Genomic DNA, 14,781 nt, shown 5'->3' with positions numbered 1-14,781 from the left:
CCGCTGCTGCCGATGGCGAACCTCTCAAAGCACACCTTGCACTCGAGCAGACTGGTCTCGGCCTCGCGCAGGGAGCTCCCGCAGCGCCGGCCCGCTCCCCGAGGCCTCGGCACCCATCGCGCAGCCCGCGCAGCCCGTGGCGCTCCCGCCGCGCCAGCCCCGCCGCCCGGCGCCGCCCGGGGTCACGGTCAAGGGGCGAGGCGCTGCTTCTGACGTCGATCGCGGCGCCGCTGGGCCGAGACCTGCTGCCCCCTGGTGGGCGCGTGCGGCACTGCTTCTTGAAAGCCTGTATTCACAACGCATGGTCAGATATGTCATATTAACAAAATCATGGATGGGTTATCTCCACACATCACATGAGGAAACACACCCATTGAGAACAAGAGGGTTCCTCCCTATCACCCAGTCTGTAAGAGGCAAAGCAAGAACTAGAACAACCTCGTCTTCCAACCCTGGTGCCCCTCAGTTTCCAATTTGTGGTGCTGGGTGCTCGGTGCTAGGTGCTAGGTGCTAGGTGCTAGGTGCTAGGGCTGGCGAGAGAACACGGTCTCGTGGTTCACGATGCTTCTGATCAGACTGGAAAACACAGACACACGAGGAAAGTTAAATTCGAGGGGGTGAGGCAGGTGTGAGTCTTTATCGCACTTGTAGTTAAAGTAGATACTTAATGAATACGTGTAAAATAAATTCATGTACTAGCAAAAGAATGTTATAGGGCAATACAAAAACCCACTAGGTGAATGAGTGTCAGATGGGGGAACAATGGCTGGAAATGTCTTCCAGAGGAATTAATGGAAGTAAATAAGCTGTTAATCAGAATTGCTATAGAACTTATGCCATGCCTGCTTTCTATTATGTGGTTTACATAGATTATCTCGTTTGACCTGTAAGAGCATGTTATTTTCTTTTTTTCCTTTTTTTAAAAAAAATATACTTTTATTAATTTCAGAGAGGAAGGAAGAGGGAGAGAGAGATAGAAACATCAATGATGAGAGAGAATCATTGATTGGCTGCCTCCTGCACACCCCCCACTGGGGATCGAACCCCCAACCTGGGCATGTGCCCTTGACCAGAATCCAACTTAGGACCCTTTAGTCCGCAGGTCGATGCTCTATCCACTGAGCCAAACTGGCTAGGGCAGAACATGTTATTTTCATCATCCCGTTTTTACAAAAGAGTTCATACAGGTTAAGCATCTTGTTCAGGGTCACATGGCTAGGAAGTAGTTGTGCTGGGATTTGAGGCCAGGCAGTTTAATTGCAGAGCCCGCACGCTTAACCATCCTAGTGTTGTATTTTTTAATTTTTTTAAATTGATTTCAGAGAAAGGACGGGAGAGGGAGAGAAAGATAGAATCATCAGTAATGAGAATGATGGATCAGCTGCCTCCTGCACAACCCATACTGGAAATTGAGCCCGAAACCCCAGGAATGTGCCCTGACTTAGAGTCCGACCGTGATCTCCTGATTCATGGGTCAACGCTCAACCACTGAGCCACACCAACCAGGCATGTCCCAGTGTTTTTCCAACTTGGTTGTATATGGCAAATACCTGGATCTCATAACTAGGTTTACTTGGTTTGGATGTGGTCTGGGCAGCTGGAAGTTTTAAAGCTCCCCGTATGATTATACTAGTAATGTGCAGCCAAGTTTGACAACCACTAACAACTACACTACAACAAGCCCTTCAAATGGCACCAGGTTAAATTCTTCCATCCTCAGTCAAGGTGGAAAGCACAGAGAATCTACCCTATGTTTAAAAACCTTCAAACAGGAGATGGCATAATCTCAGGAAACTCTCATTTTCAGTTCTCCCTATCCCTCCCCCCTCCAAAAAAAACCCCAAAACACCTTACATAAACATTCTCTTTATAAAACCACATATCAGCTTACTTATCTTCATTTAGAGATCATTATTATGATCATTCACCCTCTTATTTGCTAGACTTCTGAGAAAACAGAGGACTTTTATCCTGTGTTAAAACCCCTGGAGGAGCTTTAATGTAAGACAGAAAGAACATTTTCTATGTGTTACATAATTCAAAGATTATCTGTGTACTGGGAAATAATAACCAATTTAATAATTTCAGGCTATAATGCATTTCCATTCTAAATAAATAGCTGACTAAAGTCAAACCAAATAGGAATTACTTTCTGAAGTAATCTTTAAGTGAAGAAATACATTCAGGACACCAAAAATGTAATATTTTTAGAACTAATGTCTATTGGAAATATAATGAGAGCCACATATATAATATTAAATTTTCTAGTAGCCACATTTTATTTTATTTTTGTCATTTCTTTAATATACAACTTTATTTCTGGTTATAGAAACAAATGCTAGGAGGAGAAACAGTACTTCCCCATCCATATACAATCCTATCTAATAAAAGAGAAACATGCAAATTGACCATACCCCCAAGCGCTTCCCATTGGCTAATCAGCAGGATATGCAAATTAACTGCCAACCAAGATGGTGGCCGGCAGCCAGGCAGCTGAAGCGAACAGGAGGCTTGCTTGCTAAAGTGATGGAGGAAGCCAAGTTTCCCGGCCTGCAGCAGCCCAGCTCTGAGCTCCGGATGCAACAATGTTGCAATTATAGAAGCTAAACAAGCTCCAGATAGCTGCTTTCAGCCGGCAGCGGGCTCAGAGCTTAAAGCGGCAGTGATGGCAACAGAGTTTCAATTATAGAAGCTAAACAAAGCCCAGATATCTGCTTTCAGCAGCCGAGGCCTCAAGCTGGAGCTGGCCTCAGAGCTAAAGCTGGCTCTCAGCTCCAGTGACAGCCATAGAAAGTAAATAAATCCCAGAATAAAAATTAAAAAAAAGAAAAAAAGGAGAGGCTGGGAGCTTCAGTCACCCGCCAGCCTGAAAACGGCCCTCAGCCCTTCATCCAGACTGGCCAGGCACCCCAGTGGGGACCCCCACCCTAAAGGGGGTGTGGGCAGCCTAAAAACAGCCATCAGCCCATCATCCAGGCTGGCCAGGCACCCAAACGGGACCCCCACCCTGATCCGGGACACCCTTCAGGGCAAACCAGCCGGCCCCCACCTGTGCACCAAGCCTCTATCCTATTCTACAGGCAGGGCGGGACAACGTGAGCTGCCATCGGGGCCCCATGTGCAGCCCTGGGCAGCGGGGCATAAGCCCCGCCCCCAGCTGGGACCCCTATGTGCCACCTGAGCCCCCAGCCGGGACCCCCATGCCACCTAAGCCCCGCACTGCTAAGCCCCGCCCCCAGTCGGGACCCTATGACTATTGGAGAGCAGGAAAGTGCTGCTGGGCCCTGGGTCGCTGTGGTTATCTGGCCATCGGTAAGTAGAAAAGTGCGGCCTGTAGGCAGCCCCCAGCTGCGCCTGATCAGGGAGCAGGAAAGCCCGGCCTGCGGACAACCCCCAGCTGGGCCTGCTACCCGGTCGCCATGGGGATCTGGGAGCAGGAGAGCAAGCCCGGCCTGCGGGCAGCCCCCAGCTGGGCCTGCTCCCCCATCGCCATGGCGATCCTGGAGCAGGAAAGCCCAGCTTGCAAGCAGCAGCCCCATCCTGGCCATAGCTCAAGGGAGAGTACAACATGCAGTGGAGGCCAGGAGCCTGAGAGATCAACACAGAGGGGCTCCTGCTCCAAGCCTCCATGGTGTGGCTGGGGGAAGGCCCCCAGCAGACACACACACACACACACAGTGCCTGCTCTGAGCCTCCAATGTGGCTGGGGACAGACCCCCAGTGGGGACACACTCACACACACACTCACACACACACACACACACACACACACACACACACGGCAACTGCTTCGAGCCGACATGGCGCAGCTGGGGGCAGGCCCCAGCAGACACACACACACACACGGGGCACCTGCTCCAAGCCTCTGCTACCAGACTGTGGCCATCAGTAGGACATCCACTGAGGGCTCCCGGACTGTGAGAGGGGCAGGCTGGGCTGAGGGAACCCCCACCCCCCAGTGCACGAATTTTGTGCACCGGGCCTCTAGTCCTATATAATAAAAGCCTAGGTGATGTCACGCCCTTGCGCAACATACCTGCGCAACATTGTCACAAGATGACTGCCACAAGATGGCCACACGCACAGTAGAGGAGGGGCCAAGTGGGCGGTGAGGCCTAAGGGTCCTGTGGCTCAGTGTGGCGCAGAGGAGGCAGGTCCCGGTGGAGGAGGTGGGTTGCTGCAGGGGAGGGCAGTTGTGGGCGATCAGGCTGGCGGGGGAGCAGTTAGGCGTCAATCAGGCTGGCAGGGCAGCGGTTAGGGGGCAATCAGGCAGGCAGGCAGGTGAGTGGTTAGGAGCCAGTGATCCCGGATTGTGAGAGGGATGTCTGACTGTCGGATTGGTCCTAAACCGACAGTCAGACATCCCATGAGGGGTCCCAGATTGGAGAGGGTGCAGGCTGGGTTGAGAAACAACCCCCACCCCCCTGGCCATGCACAAATTTCATGCACCGGGCCTCTAGTCTATACTAATAAAAGCCTATGTTATCATCACACCCTCGTGCCATGATGCCCTCATGCTGCAACAACCGATCACCAGGAGGCTGTGTGCGCAGCGGGCTCATGTGGGTGAGTGGGGCTGCGTGAGCTGCGAGGTGCACACGGGTGGGCGGGGACTTGATGCTGCGTCCCCGAAGGGACTTGACCAGGAGATGCATCGTGGGAGCGGATGGTGGCTGCTGCTGCCCAGGGCCAGCCCGAGGCTCAGGCAAGCCGCGGAGGGTGGCTGCCACTGTGAGGGCCCAAGGCTCAGGCAACGAGGGCTGGGCCGAGGTTCAGGCAAGCTGCAGTGGCTGCGAGGGCCGAGGCTCAGGCAGCCTCACGGCTGGCAGTGGCAGTAGCAGAGGCGTGATGGGGGCATCACCTTCCCCTGATTGTCGGGTCACCTCCTGCAGAGGGAGGCCAGAGGCAGCAAGGGGGTGATGGGGGCAGTGCCTTTCCCTGATCGGCCAGTTGCCTCCCACAGAGAGAGGCCAGACTACAGCTTAGGCCCGCTCCCCATAAGCCGTCAGTAGGACATCCCCTGAGGGCTCCCGAACTGTGAGAGGGACTCCACTGGGCCTCTAGTTTAATAGATGAAAGAACAGTTACAATAAATGAAAACCAAAATGTAGAAATTTTAAACTTTGTCATAGCTTTAAAACATTAATGTCTGATACAATTAGAAACCACATTCATTTCTCAAACCTTAAATAAAAAGTATGGCTCCTTATTTAAAAAGTACTGTATCCCATTAGGAATGGACAGGCAGGCCAGCGCAGCCGCAGGGGTCCCTCTCCCGATGGTTGCCTGGCTCCCACCACCACGGGGGGGGGCATCTGCGAACCGCCCTGAGCTCCCCAGACCAGACTTCACTCACAGGCAGTGACATTGCAACATGACCTCCACTTCACACCCCAGGCTTAGACCTTAATTTTCACTTTGTAGGATACCACTGCTTTTGAAGCACTGATTACACATTTTCATTTTTTAAAAATTGTTTTTATAGACAGAGGAAGGGAGAGGGAGAGAGATAGAAACATCGATGAGAGAGAATCATCAATTGGCTGCCTCCTGCATGCCCCACACCAGGGATGGAGCAGGCAACCTGGGCATGTGCCCTGACCCGGAATTGACCTGGCGACCTCTTGGTGCACAGGATGGTGCTCAATCAGCTGGGGCACTACAGCTGGGACCCAGTATCCACATCTATGTATATAAAAAAAAACCAGCGACTGGAATGGTGGAACGGCCAGAATGACCAAAATGACTGGTGGCTATGATGCTCACTGCGGCAGCCAACCAGCCTGATCCAGGCCCTGATCGGCACCCCACCCATATACGAATTCATGCACCTTTTTAAAAAATAAAAGGAGCAGGCTGGGAGAGGTCAATGGGGGGGGAAAAGGAGACATATGTAATATTTTCAACAATAAAGAATTAAAAATAAATAAAAAATAAAAATAAAAAGAGCATAGCTGGTGTCGCTCATTGGTTGAGGATTGACTTATGAACCATGATGTCACAGTTTTATTCCTGTCAGGGCACATGCCTGGGTTGCAGGCTTGATCCTCAGTGTGGGGGTGCAGCCAATCAATGATTCTCTCTCATCATTGATGTTTCTATCTCTCCCTCTTTCTTCTTTTCTGAAATCAATAAAAATATAAATATTAAAAAAATTAAAAAGAAAAAGAAACTAGTGAAGTCAATTTAATTTCATATTTTATTTAACCTCAAATATACAAAATATCATTTTGACATGAAATTGCTGTATAAATTATTAATGAGATATTTTACTCTCTCTTTTTTTTTTTTTAGTACTGAGTAAAATTCAGTGTGTATTTTACACTCACAGCACACCCCAATCCAGACTAGCCTCACATCAAGTGCTCAGTAACCACCTGTGATTGGTGGCTACGGCACAAACAGTACAAATCTAGACCAAGCCTGTGCTATGAAATGTTGCCTTCTCAAGAGGCTTTCTGGATGGATTTCACTGATCCTTGACTTGCTTCTAACTTGTCTCTGCTCCACCATTGTTTTAAAATGTATCCAAAGCCCAGCTGGTGTGATTCAGGGGTGGAGTGTCGACCTATAAACCAGAAAGTCACGGTTCAATCCCAGATCAGGGCACATGCTGGTGTTGCAGGCTCTATCCCCAGTCAGGGGCATGCAGGAGGCAGCAGATCAATGATTCTCTCACAATCATTGATGTTTCTATCTCTCTCTCCCTCTCCCTTCCTCTCTGAAGTCAATTAAAATATATAAAAAATAAAATAAAATAAAATGTTCCAAAGACCCACAACTCATTGCTGACTGTGGCCGAGCTTAGACCCTTCAATGACCTTGGCTAGCCTGACAGAAGAGATGAGCTGGAGGGCTCAGCTCCCTTGCTCAACTGCCGGATAATCCTGTCTTCTTCCTGATGCTTTGCTGCCCCTGTGGGGCAAGCAGTAGTACTGCATGGTAAACCAGAAAAAGCTGCACTAAACCTGACATTTTTAAAAGAATGATCATGGTAATCCCTCTACCGCTTGGTAAACAGCACAGTAATTCTGGAAAGCGTTTTGGCACATACACAGACAATCTACCCTCATGAATTATGGTCCGGACTCAAATGGTAACTTTAAAGCATGGAAATATTTTGGATCATTTGATTGGGAGTTAAGGTTTTCTCAATTACATAAAGCTTTCAGAACTAAGAACGCATAGGTTTAAGTCTTTCACATTTAGGATCCCTACATTCTCGCTCAGCATTCTTTTTTTTTTTTTTTTTTTTTTTTTTTTTTTTTTTATAAATTTTATTGATTTTTTACAGAGAGGAAGGGAGAGTCAGAAACATCGATCAGCTGCCTCCTGCACACCCCCCACTGGGGATATGCCCGCAACCAAGGCACATGCCCTTGACCGGAATCGAACCTGGGACCCCTCAGTCCGCAGGCCGACGCTCTATCCACTGAGCCAAACCGGTTTCGGCTCGCTCAGCATTCTTGCCAATCATTTTCTTCAGTGTTTGCTGCCTCTTCACAGAATTACATACAGATTCTATTCCAACATTCCTGTCAATCCAACCCAGTCACTCCTGCCCTTTGCATTTTGTCTTTTTTTTTTAATCCTCACCTGAGGATATTTTTTCATTGATTTTTAGAAAGAGTGGAAGCGAGAAGGAGAGACACACAGAGAGAAACATTGATGTGAGAGAGAAACATCTATTGGTTGCCTCCCGCATACATCCCAACCAGGGCCAGGGATCGAACCTGCAACCAAGGCATGTACCTTTGAGGGAACTGAACCCGGGACCCTTCAGTCCACAGACCAATGCTCTAACCACTGAGCAAAACTGGCCAGGGCAGCATTTTGTCTTTTTTGTACTTACCGAGTATATGGAGTCCAATTTCCCTTTTATCCAATCTTAAAATTGCTCTAACCTTCACCCCTTCTTTCTTCTGCTCCTGTCTCTGGAGAGATAAACTATGTTCCAGGAGATCAGGAACCAGGTCTGGTTTTGCTCAGCACCATATTGTGCCCAATACACAACTAGTTGCCAACAACATCTTTTAACTGGATGAATGAATGAATACTTAGAAGGATACTACTTATAGGTAATAAACCCAAATGTTATATATTTTCTTTGACGATTCTCCAGGATTTATAAGAAGCACTGTTAGGAAAGTAGTATTTAGCCAGGAACAGTGCTAAACATTTTGCCTATCTCTAGAGTCAATGCTAATGGGTTTCTCAAATGCCTTATATTGTAAAATCCTCAGCACCTGTATACACACACTGATTAATAAAATAAATGCCCTGAGTCTAACTCCAACGTTTTGAGTTTTTGATGGTGAATCTTTCTGTGCCAGAGTCTCCATGGATTTCTTCCACTTCCCTCCAACACACCTCATCCCTGGAATAGCCTGCCCATCTCTTCCTGCTCCCACCTAGAATGAGCCCTGGGGGTTATGAGGACAAAGGACTTAAAGAATAAAAACTGTGGCCAGTGGATGGACCTAGGTGCAAAGTACCACCCACAGAGGAGGGAGAATGGAGACCTAGTTCAGGTGGTTACAGCAGAGAAGAGGGAGCGTGGGGGACTAGTTAAAGAACCTGCGGAAGGAGTTAGTGCCTAGGCAGGTGGGCTCCTGGTTTTGCAAATGCGGCAAAATATGCCACATACATGCAATTTAGAAGGCGTTCCAAAAGAAGTCCAATGACACAGTGACCTTTCAGACTGCACCTGACAATGACAGGAATAAAAAATGAGGTCCAAGACACATCGAATGGAATTATCTCAATCAGGGAGGAGAAGTGCAACTTCTTCAAAGACAGTAGGCACTTTAGCATGAGCTTATGAGCCCACAGAGCAAAACTCCTGCTATCTTTGTTCATCTGAATCCTTCCTGGGTTGTTCAGTTTTGCGTTTCAGGCCAGCTTCCGGACACCTCCTCAATAGGTGAATCTCTGTAGCTTGTGTGGTTCCTTGGACTCTGACCTGTGCTCTGGTGACATCCCTAGCTTTGCCCTGGGGCATCTTGTCTTCCCAATGCCCCCTCTGACCACCTGTCTAATTTTGTACCTCACATTCATGTGCTTGGCTTCTCAGGGGTGAGGGTTTGATGGAGAAGGGCATAGTGGTTCAGGCCTGAATGTTTTGAGCACCCACAGAAAAATGAGCTGGAGTAGATGGTTGAAAATGAGAACCTAGAGATTTTAATGTTTCTCAAATTTGAAAAATTTGAGTGTTGCTTAGGACACCATCCTTGGTCTTTTTCTCTTCTCTTCCCACCTGCTCTAAGTAATGTTGTCCTCACTTATTTAATTATTATTATTTTTTCTTAATCCACATCTGATGATATTTTTTCCATTGCTTTTCTAGGGAGAGTGGGAGGGTAGGAGGTGGGGAGGGAGAGAGAGAGAAACATTGATGTGAGACAGACACATAGATTGGTTGCCTCCCAACTGGGGCTCAGGATTGAACCTGCAACCCAGGTACATGCCCTTGACCAGGAATCAAACCCGTGACTTTTTTGTATCAGGGCCGACACTCTAACCACTTACCCACACTGGCCAGGGCTGTGCTCACTTATTGATGGTTTAAGTGTCCACTTACAGGCTGACAGTTGCCTGTGTGTCTTCCTCTTGCAGCCTCACCACACTATATAGTAATGATCACTGCTCAGTCTCTGTCACTAGGGTCCTAGATTCCTCAGAATGGGACAGTCTTCAATCATCAGTGCATCCTCATACAGCACCCTCACGAGTACTACTTACCTTTGCTGAGTTACTCTAAACAGGAGAAAGATTAAATGATTGTGGCACTGCCATACGACAGAACATTATACATCTATTAAAAAAAATAGTGTTGCCTGGGCCAGTGTGGCTCATCTGGTTGAACGTCGACCCATGCACCCAGAGGTCACCAGTTTGATTCCTGGTCAGGGCACATGCCCCGGTTGCAGGCTCAATCCCCAGTAGGGGGTATGCAGGAGGCAGCCAATCAATGTTTCTCTCTCATTGATGTTTCTTTCTCTCTGTCCCTCTCCCTTTCTCTCTCTCTCTCTCTCTCTCTCTCTCTCTCTCTCTCTCTCTCCCTCTCTCTCTCATCTAAAATTCAATAAAAACACATTTAAAAAATATATTATTTCTGTCCTGGCCTGTGGTTCTCAGTGGTTAGAGAACCACACCAGAGGGTCTCGGGTTCAATTCCCAGTCAAGGGCACATACCAGGTTGCAGATCCAATCCAGCCCCCGGTCAAGTCGTGTAGAAGGCATCCAATCAATGTGTCTCTGTCACATTGATATTTCTCTCTCTCTGCCCCTCCCTCTCTCCCTTCCACTCTCTCTAAAAATCACTGGAAAAATATCCTTGGGTGAGGATTAACAATATACAGATATATATATATAATTTCTAAAAAATAGTGACATGAGAAAGGACTGATGAAATACTAGAGAAGATAGTAGAGAGACAATACTGTATCCATAATATGATGTCAACTTAGCAAAAACATGCACTTGTATGAGCAGACAAAAAAAAAAGATAAGAAAACACATCATCAGTTTAGCAGTAATCATCTCTGGTGACAGGACTGGCTGCTTTTGGTTTATTATTATTATTATTATTATTATTATTATTGCCTGTATTCATAGGTTTCTCTCTCTCTCTTTCTTCTCCTTATTACAGCAGTCCCTTTACCATTTCTTGTAATGCTGGCTTGGTGGTGATGAACTCCTTTAGCTTTTTTTTTTTGTCTGGAAGCTCTTTATTTGACCATCTATTTTGAATGATAGCCTTGCTGGATAGAGTAATCTTGGTTTCAGATCCTTGCTTTCCATTACTTCATGCCATTCCCTTTTGGCCTGTAGAGTTTCTAGTGAGAAATCAGGTGTCAGCCTTATGGGTGCTCCTTTGTAGGTAACAGTTTGCTTTTCTGTTGCTGCCTTTAAGATTCTCTCTTTGTCTTTTAATTGTTGGCATTGTATTTAGGATGTGTCTGGGCGTGGGCCTGTTTGGGTTCTTCTTGCTTGGGGTTCTCTGCACCTCCTGAAGTTGTGTGACTTTTTCCTTCACCAGGTTAGGGAAGTTTTCTGCCATTATTTCTTTTCTTTTTTTTCTGCCCTTATTTCTTCAAACATATTCTATATCCCTTTCTCCTTTTCTGCATCTTCTGGCACACCTACTATTCTAATATTTCTATGTTTCATATTGTCCCACAGCTCCCTTAAGCTGTCCTCCTGTTTTTTATTGTTTTTTTTTCTTTTTGATTCTCTGATGGAGTGATTTTTTTCAACCCTGTCCTCTAATTCACTGATTCAATCCTCAGCTTCCCCTAATCTGCTGTGTATTCCTTCCAATGTGTTCTTTATTTGTGATATGTCATTCTTTATTTCTGTTTTCATAGTTACTATATCTTTTCTCATGCTGTTGAGCATCTTTTTCATCATTATTCTTAACTCTACATCAGATAAATTTATTATCTCCATTTCATTTATCTCTTCTTCTGGAGAATTCTCTAGTTCCTTCATTTGGGGTTGTTTCTTTGTCTCCTCATTTTGGGTGCCTGTTTGGGTTTATGAGTATGTATTAGGTAGATCTGCTACACCTCTCAATTTCTAGTGCAGGACAGTGTCAAACGCTGTTTCTGTCTAATTAGGTCAGGCAAGGACTCAAAGCCTCAAGAGACTGCCTCTGCTTGCAGACTGATTGGATTTAATCTTGAATTGCCCTCAGGCAATCATCCACAGGTGTGGCAAGAGTTTTTCCTAACAGAGTGGGGTGATTGCTTCTGCTTGAAGACTAATTGTTATTCTTAGTCTCTTAATAGGCCTCAGCAACTCCACACCATGGGGGAAGGTGTTTCCCAATAGGGTGGGTCAGCTGTCTTCCCCAGGCAAAACCACCTAGATAGCAATTGTCTGTGTGAGAAAGGTGACCTCTGCAGCATGAGGAAATGACTCAGCCCAGGAAACCGGGGTGTTTGCCTTCTGAGCACTAAGCCTAGAGCTCCCCATCCTGGCTTCTGTTCACACAGCTCCCGTCCATTTTGTCCTCCCTCCAGAGCACAAGGTGAGTAGCTGCACAGAGAATTTTGTGCATTGGCTTTTTAAGAGGTTGCCTGCTTTTTCAGCCAGAAGTTATATAGGTATCCTTCTCAGTTCTGGTGCTCTCTGCTGGGATCCCAGCTTGGGCATTCTCAGTGGCAACCCCTGCAGCTGAGATATCTCTCTGGAACTTCAGTAGCTGTCTATGGGAGCCCAGCCAGCCCTTTTTACACCTCCGCTCCTCCTATCCATCTCTATCTGGTCTCCACTTTTGCTCCTCGATTATCAGGGTTCTTTCCAGTGAGTCTTTTGTTGATTATTCAGGAAATTTTTCTGTAGTTTAGTTGTAATTCCAGTTTGGTCCTGGGAGTGTGTCTGTGCAGCATCCACTTACTCCATCGTCATTTTTAATCTCCTTTTGTGCGTTTTTTAAAGACTTTCCTATACTTTCCAAAATTTCAGTAAGAATGTATTAATTTATTATTATTTAAATATAAACATTCCCCAGCCAGTGATATTCAGTGGTTAGAGTGCTGTCCCACCCTCTGAAGGGTTGCAGGTTCCATCCCCAGCCCTGCTCAGGGTAGTGCGTGTGGGAGGCAACTAATCAATATGTCTCTCACACATCAATGTTTCTCTCTCCCCTTCCTTCCTTCCACTCTCTAAAAATCAATGGAAAAGATATCCTCAGGTGAAGATTAACAGCAAAAAAAAAAAAAGATCTTTAAAGAGTGTAAGAGTGTATGCCAAATATATTACCCCAATGGGGACACATAATATGTAAAAGATCAACTACATAAAGATATATGATATATGTATATATTCATAAAAACACATCTATGTCACACCCTGTTATTAAAATAAAACAATGACAGGTATGTGCTACAGTGTGAAGGGAAAAATTATTTTGACTAATTTCTCTATGGGTGAGGTTTATATTTGTCACTTCATTGTACTCAGGGACCCCCTTTCATCTGATAGTATCTCTCACAAGGTACACCTTTCAGGCTACCTTCTGTGGTCTCCATACCAATAACCCTTTAGAGAACCATATCTCCAGCTCATCAGAGGTAAGTGTTAAAGCTTTGGTTGTATCCCTTGTAGTTTTCTTTCCCCTTTCACCCACATGGACTTTTGCACACTTTTCTTGTTTCATTCTGTACGCCACTAACAGCATTAAGAGTGTACATATGCTAGTGCCTTCATGTCTGGTGTTTAGGCAGTGCAAGGCCTTTCATAAATCACTGAGTCAGGGCCCATAGGCTCAGGGGATCTGCTATTTAAATTACAAAGCTGAATAAAAGTTATTTCTAGAAAATTCTGAACATGATACAATTGCTCTAAAATAATTTATATGTAGTATATCATCCATCTTGAGACTTTAAAAAGGTCAGTATTCCCCCAATGAGGACACAAAATATGTAAAAGATCAACTACATAAGGACATATCTTTTGTATTTTTTAAGGATCTTTGGGTGCAAGTTACAGACACTAACTCTAGCCAGCAAAGAGAATAGGTCTCTATCACAGCAACACACTTTTCTCCCCCACAGAGCTGCTGGGCTTCAGGAAGAATGAAAATAGAAACTGAAACTACCCAGGACTCTCTCCAGTTCTCATCTCTACTTCTTTCTGCAGACAGCATTCTCTTTTTCTCCCATCTTTAGAGGACAAAGTGGCTGCCTCACTGCTGCTGGGGGCACCTGCTAGTTTCACCCCCTCTAAGTGGCTAACTTGCTTTTCTCAACCCAATTCTAAAAATCTCTGAAGAGAATCTGATTGGCCCAACTCAGGTCAGCAGTCCCTTCTTGGTCCATTCAAATGGTGACAAAGGCAGAGTCAGGTGGTCATGGCTTCTGGAAGCCCACACCATGAACTGGGGACAGGTTTCAGAGAAGTAAGAACCATTATGAGCTAGGAGACACTCCAAATTAATAGACTTATAAGTGTATTAGAATAAGACCAGTGCCAGAGAGCATCTAGGGCAGCAGTTCCTAAATGGGGGCAGAAGAGGCAGGGAAGTCAACAACTCTGAACCCTAAGGAAGTGTTCACAGTATCCTGCTTATGACATATTTCTAAGGAGAGTACCTATAACTTTCATCAGTATTCAAGGGGTCTATAAACTTCCCCCTTTAACCCAGCCAACACACATGTACACAGTTAACTTATCCTATCTAATAAAAGAGAAACATGGTAATTAGCGTATGACCGCTACCCTTCCCATTGGCTAATCAGGGCGATATGCAAATTAACTGCCAGCCAAGATGGCGGTTAACCGCCAACAAAGATGGCGACTAATTTGCATATGTAGGCACAATGCTGGGAGGCGAAAGGGAAAGGATGGGAAGAAGCCCCCTGCCCCCCAGCTGTGATCAGAGAACCAGGCGCCTTTGCCGCCCCAGCCGGGGGCGGGGCAAAGGCGGCCCTGGGGGCTGCCTTTGCCCTGCCCCCCAGCTGTGATCAGAGAACCAGGCGCCTTTGCCGCCCCAGCCAGTGATAGCGGGAAGCAGGGGTGGAGCCAGCAATGGGAGCTGGGCAGGGACGCAGCCGGCAGTCCGGGGAGCTAGGGATCCCTTGCCCAGGCCTAAAGCCTTGGCCAAAGACGTTAGGCCTGGGCAGGGGTGGAGCCTGCAATCGTGGGGAGCTGGGGGTCCCCTACAGAGACCTAACGCCTTGCCAGGGGCGTTAGGCCTGGGCAGGGGCGGAACCAGCCATCACAGGGAGCAGGGGCGGAATCAGCGATCCTGGGCAGCCGGGGTCCCCTGCCCAG

The 14,781-nt window shown here is 46.7% G+C and overlaps 1 protein-coding gene across 1 annotated transcript in view; it reads right to left on the bottom strand.

The window, feature by feature from the left end:
- Nucleotides 1-4,655, bottom strand: part of NHLRC1 (NHL repeat containing E3 ubiquitin protein ligase 1) — a 5,891-nt gene extending 1,236 nt beyond the window's left edge. Inside the window, 2 exon segments of the mRNA XM_006109787.3 lie at nucleotides 114-286; nucleotides 4,503-4,655. Of these exon segments, the coding sequence (XP_006109849.1) occupies nucleotides 114-286; nucleotides 4,503-4,655 (326 nt within the window).
- Nucleotides 4,656-14,781: the final 10,126 nt, after the last annotated feature.

This window comes from Myotis lucifugus, unplaced genomic scaffold (assembly GCF_000147115.1).
Source record: "Myotis lucifugus unplaced genomic scaffold, Myoluc2.0 scaffold_356, whole genome shotgun sequence".
Taxonomy (NCBI): Eukaryota; Metazoa; Chordata; class Mammalia; order Chiroptera; family Vespertilionidae; genus Myotis; species Myotis lucifugus.
Note: the sequence above shows the minus strand (reverse complement) of the source record. Positions and strands in the feature narration are given on the sequence as shown.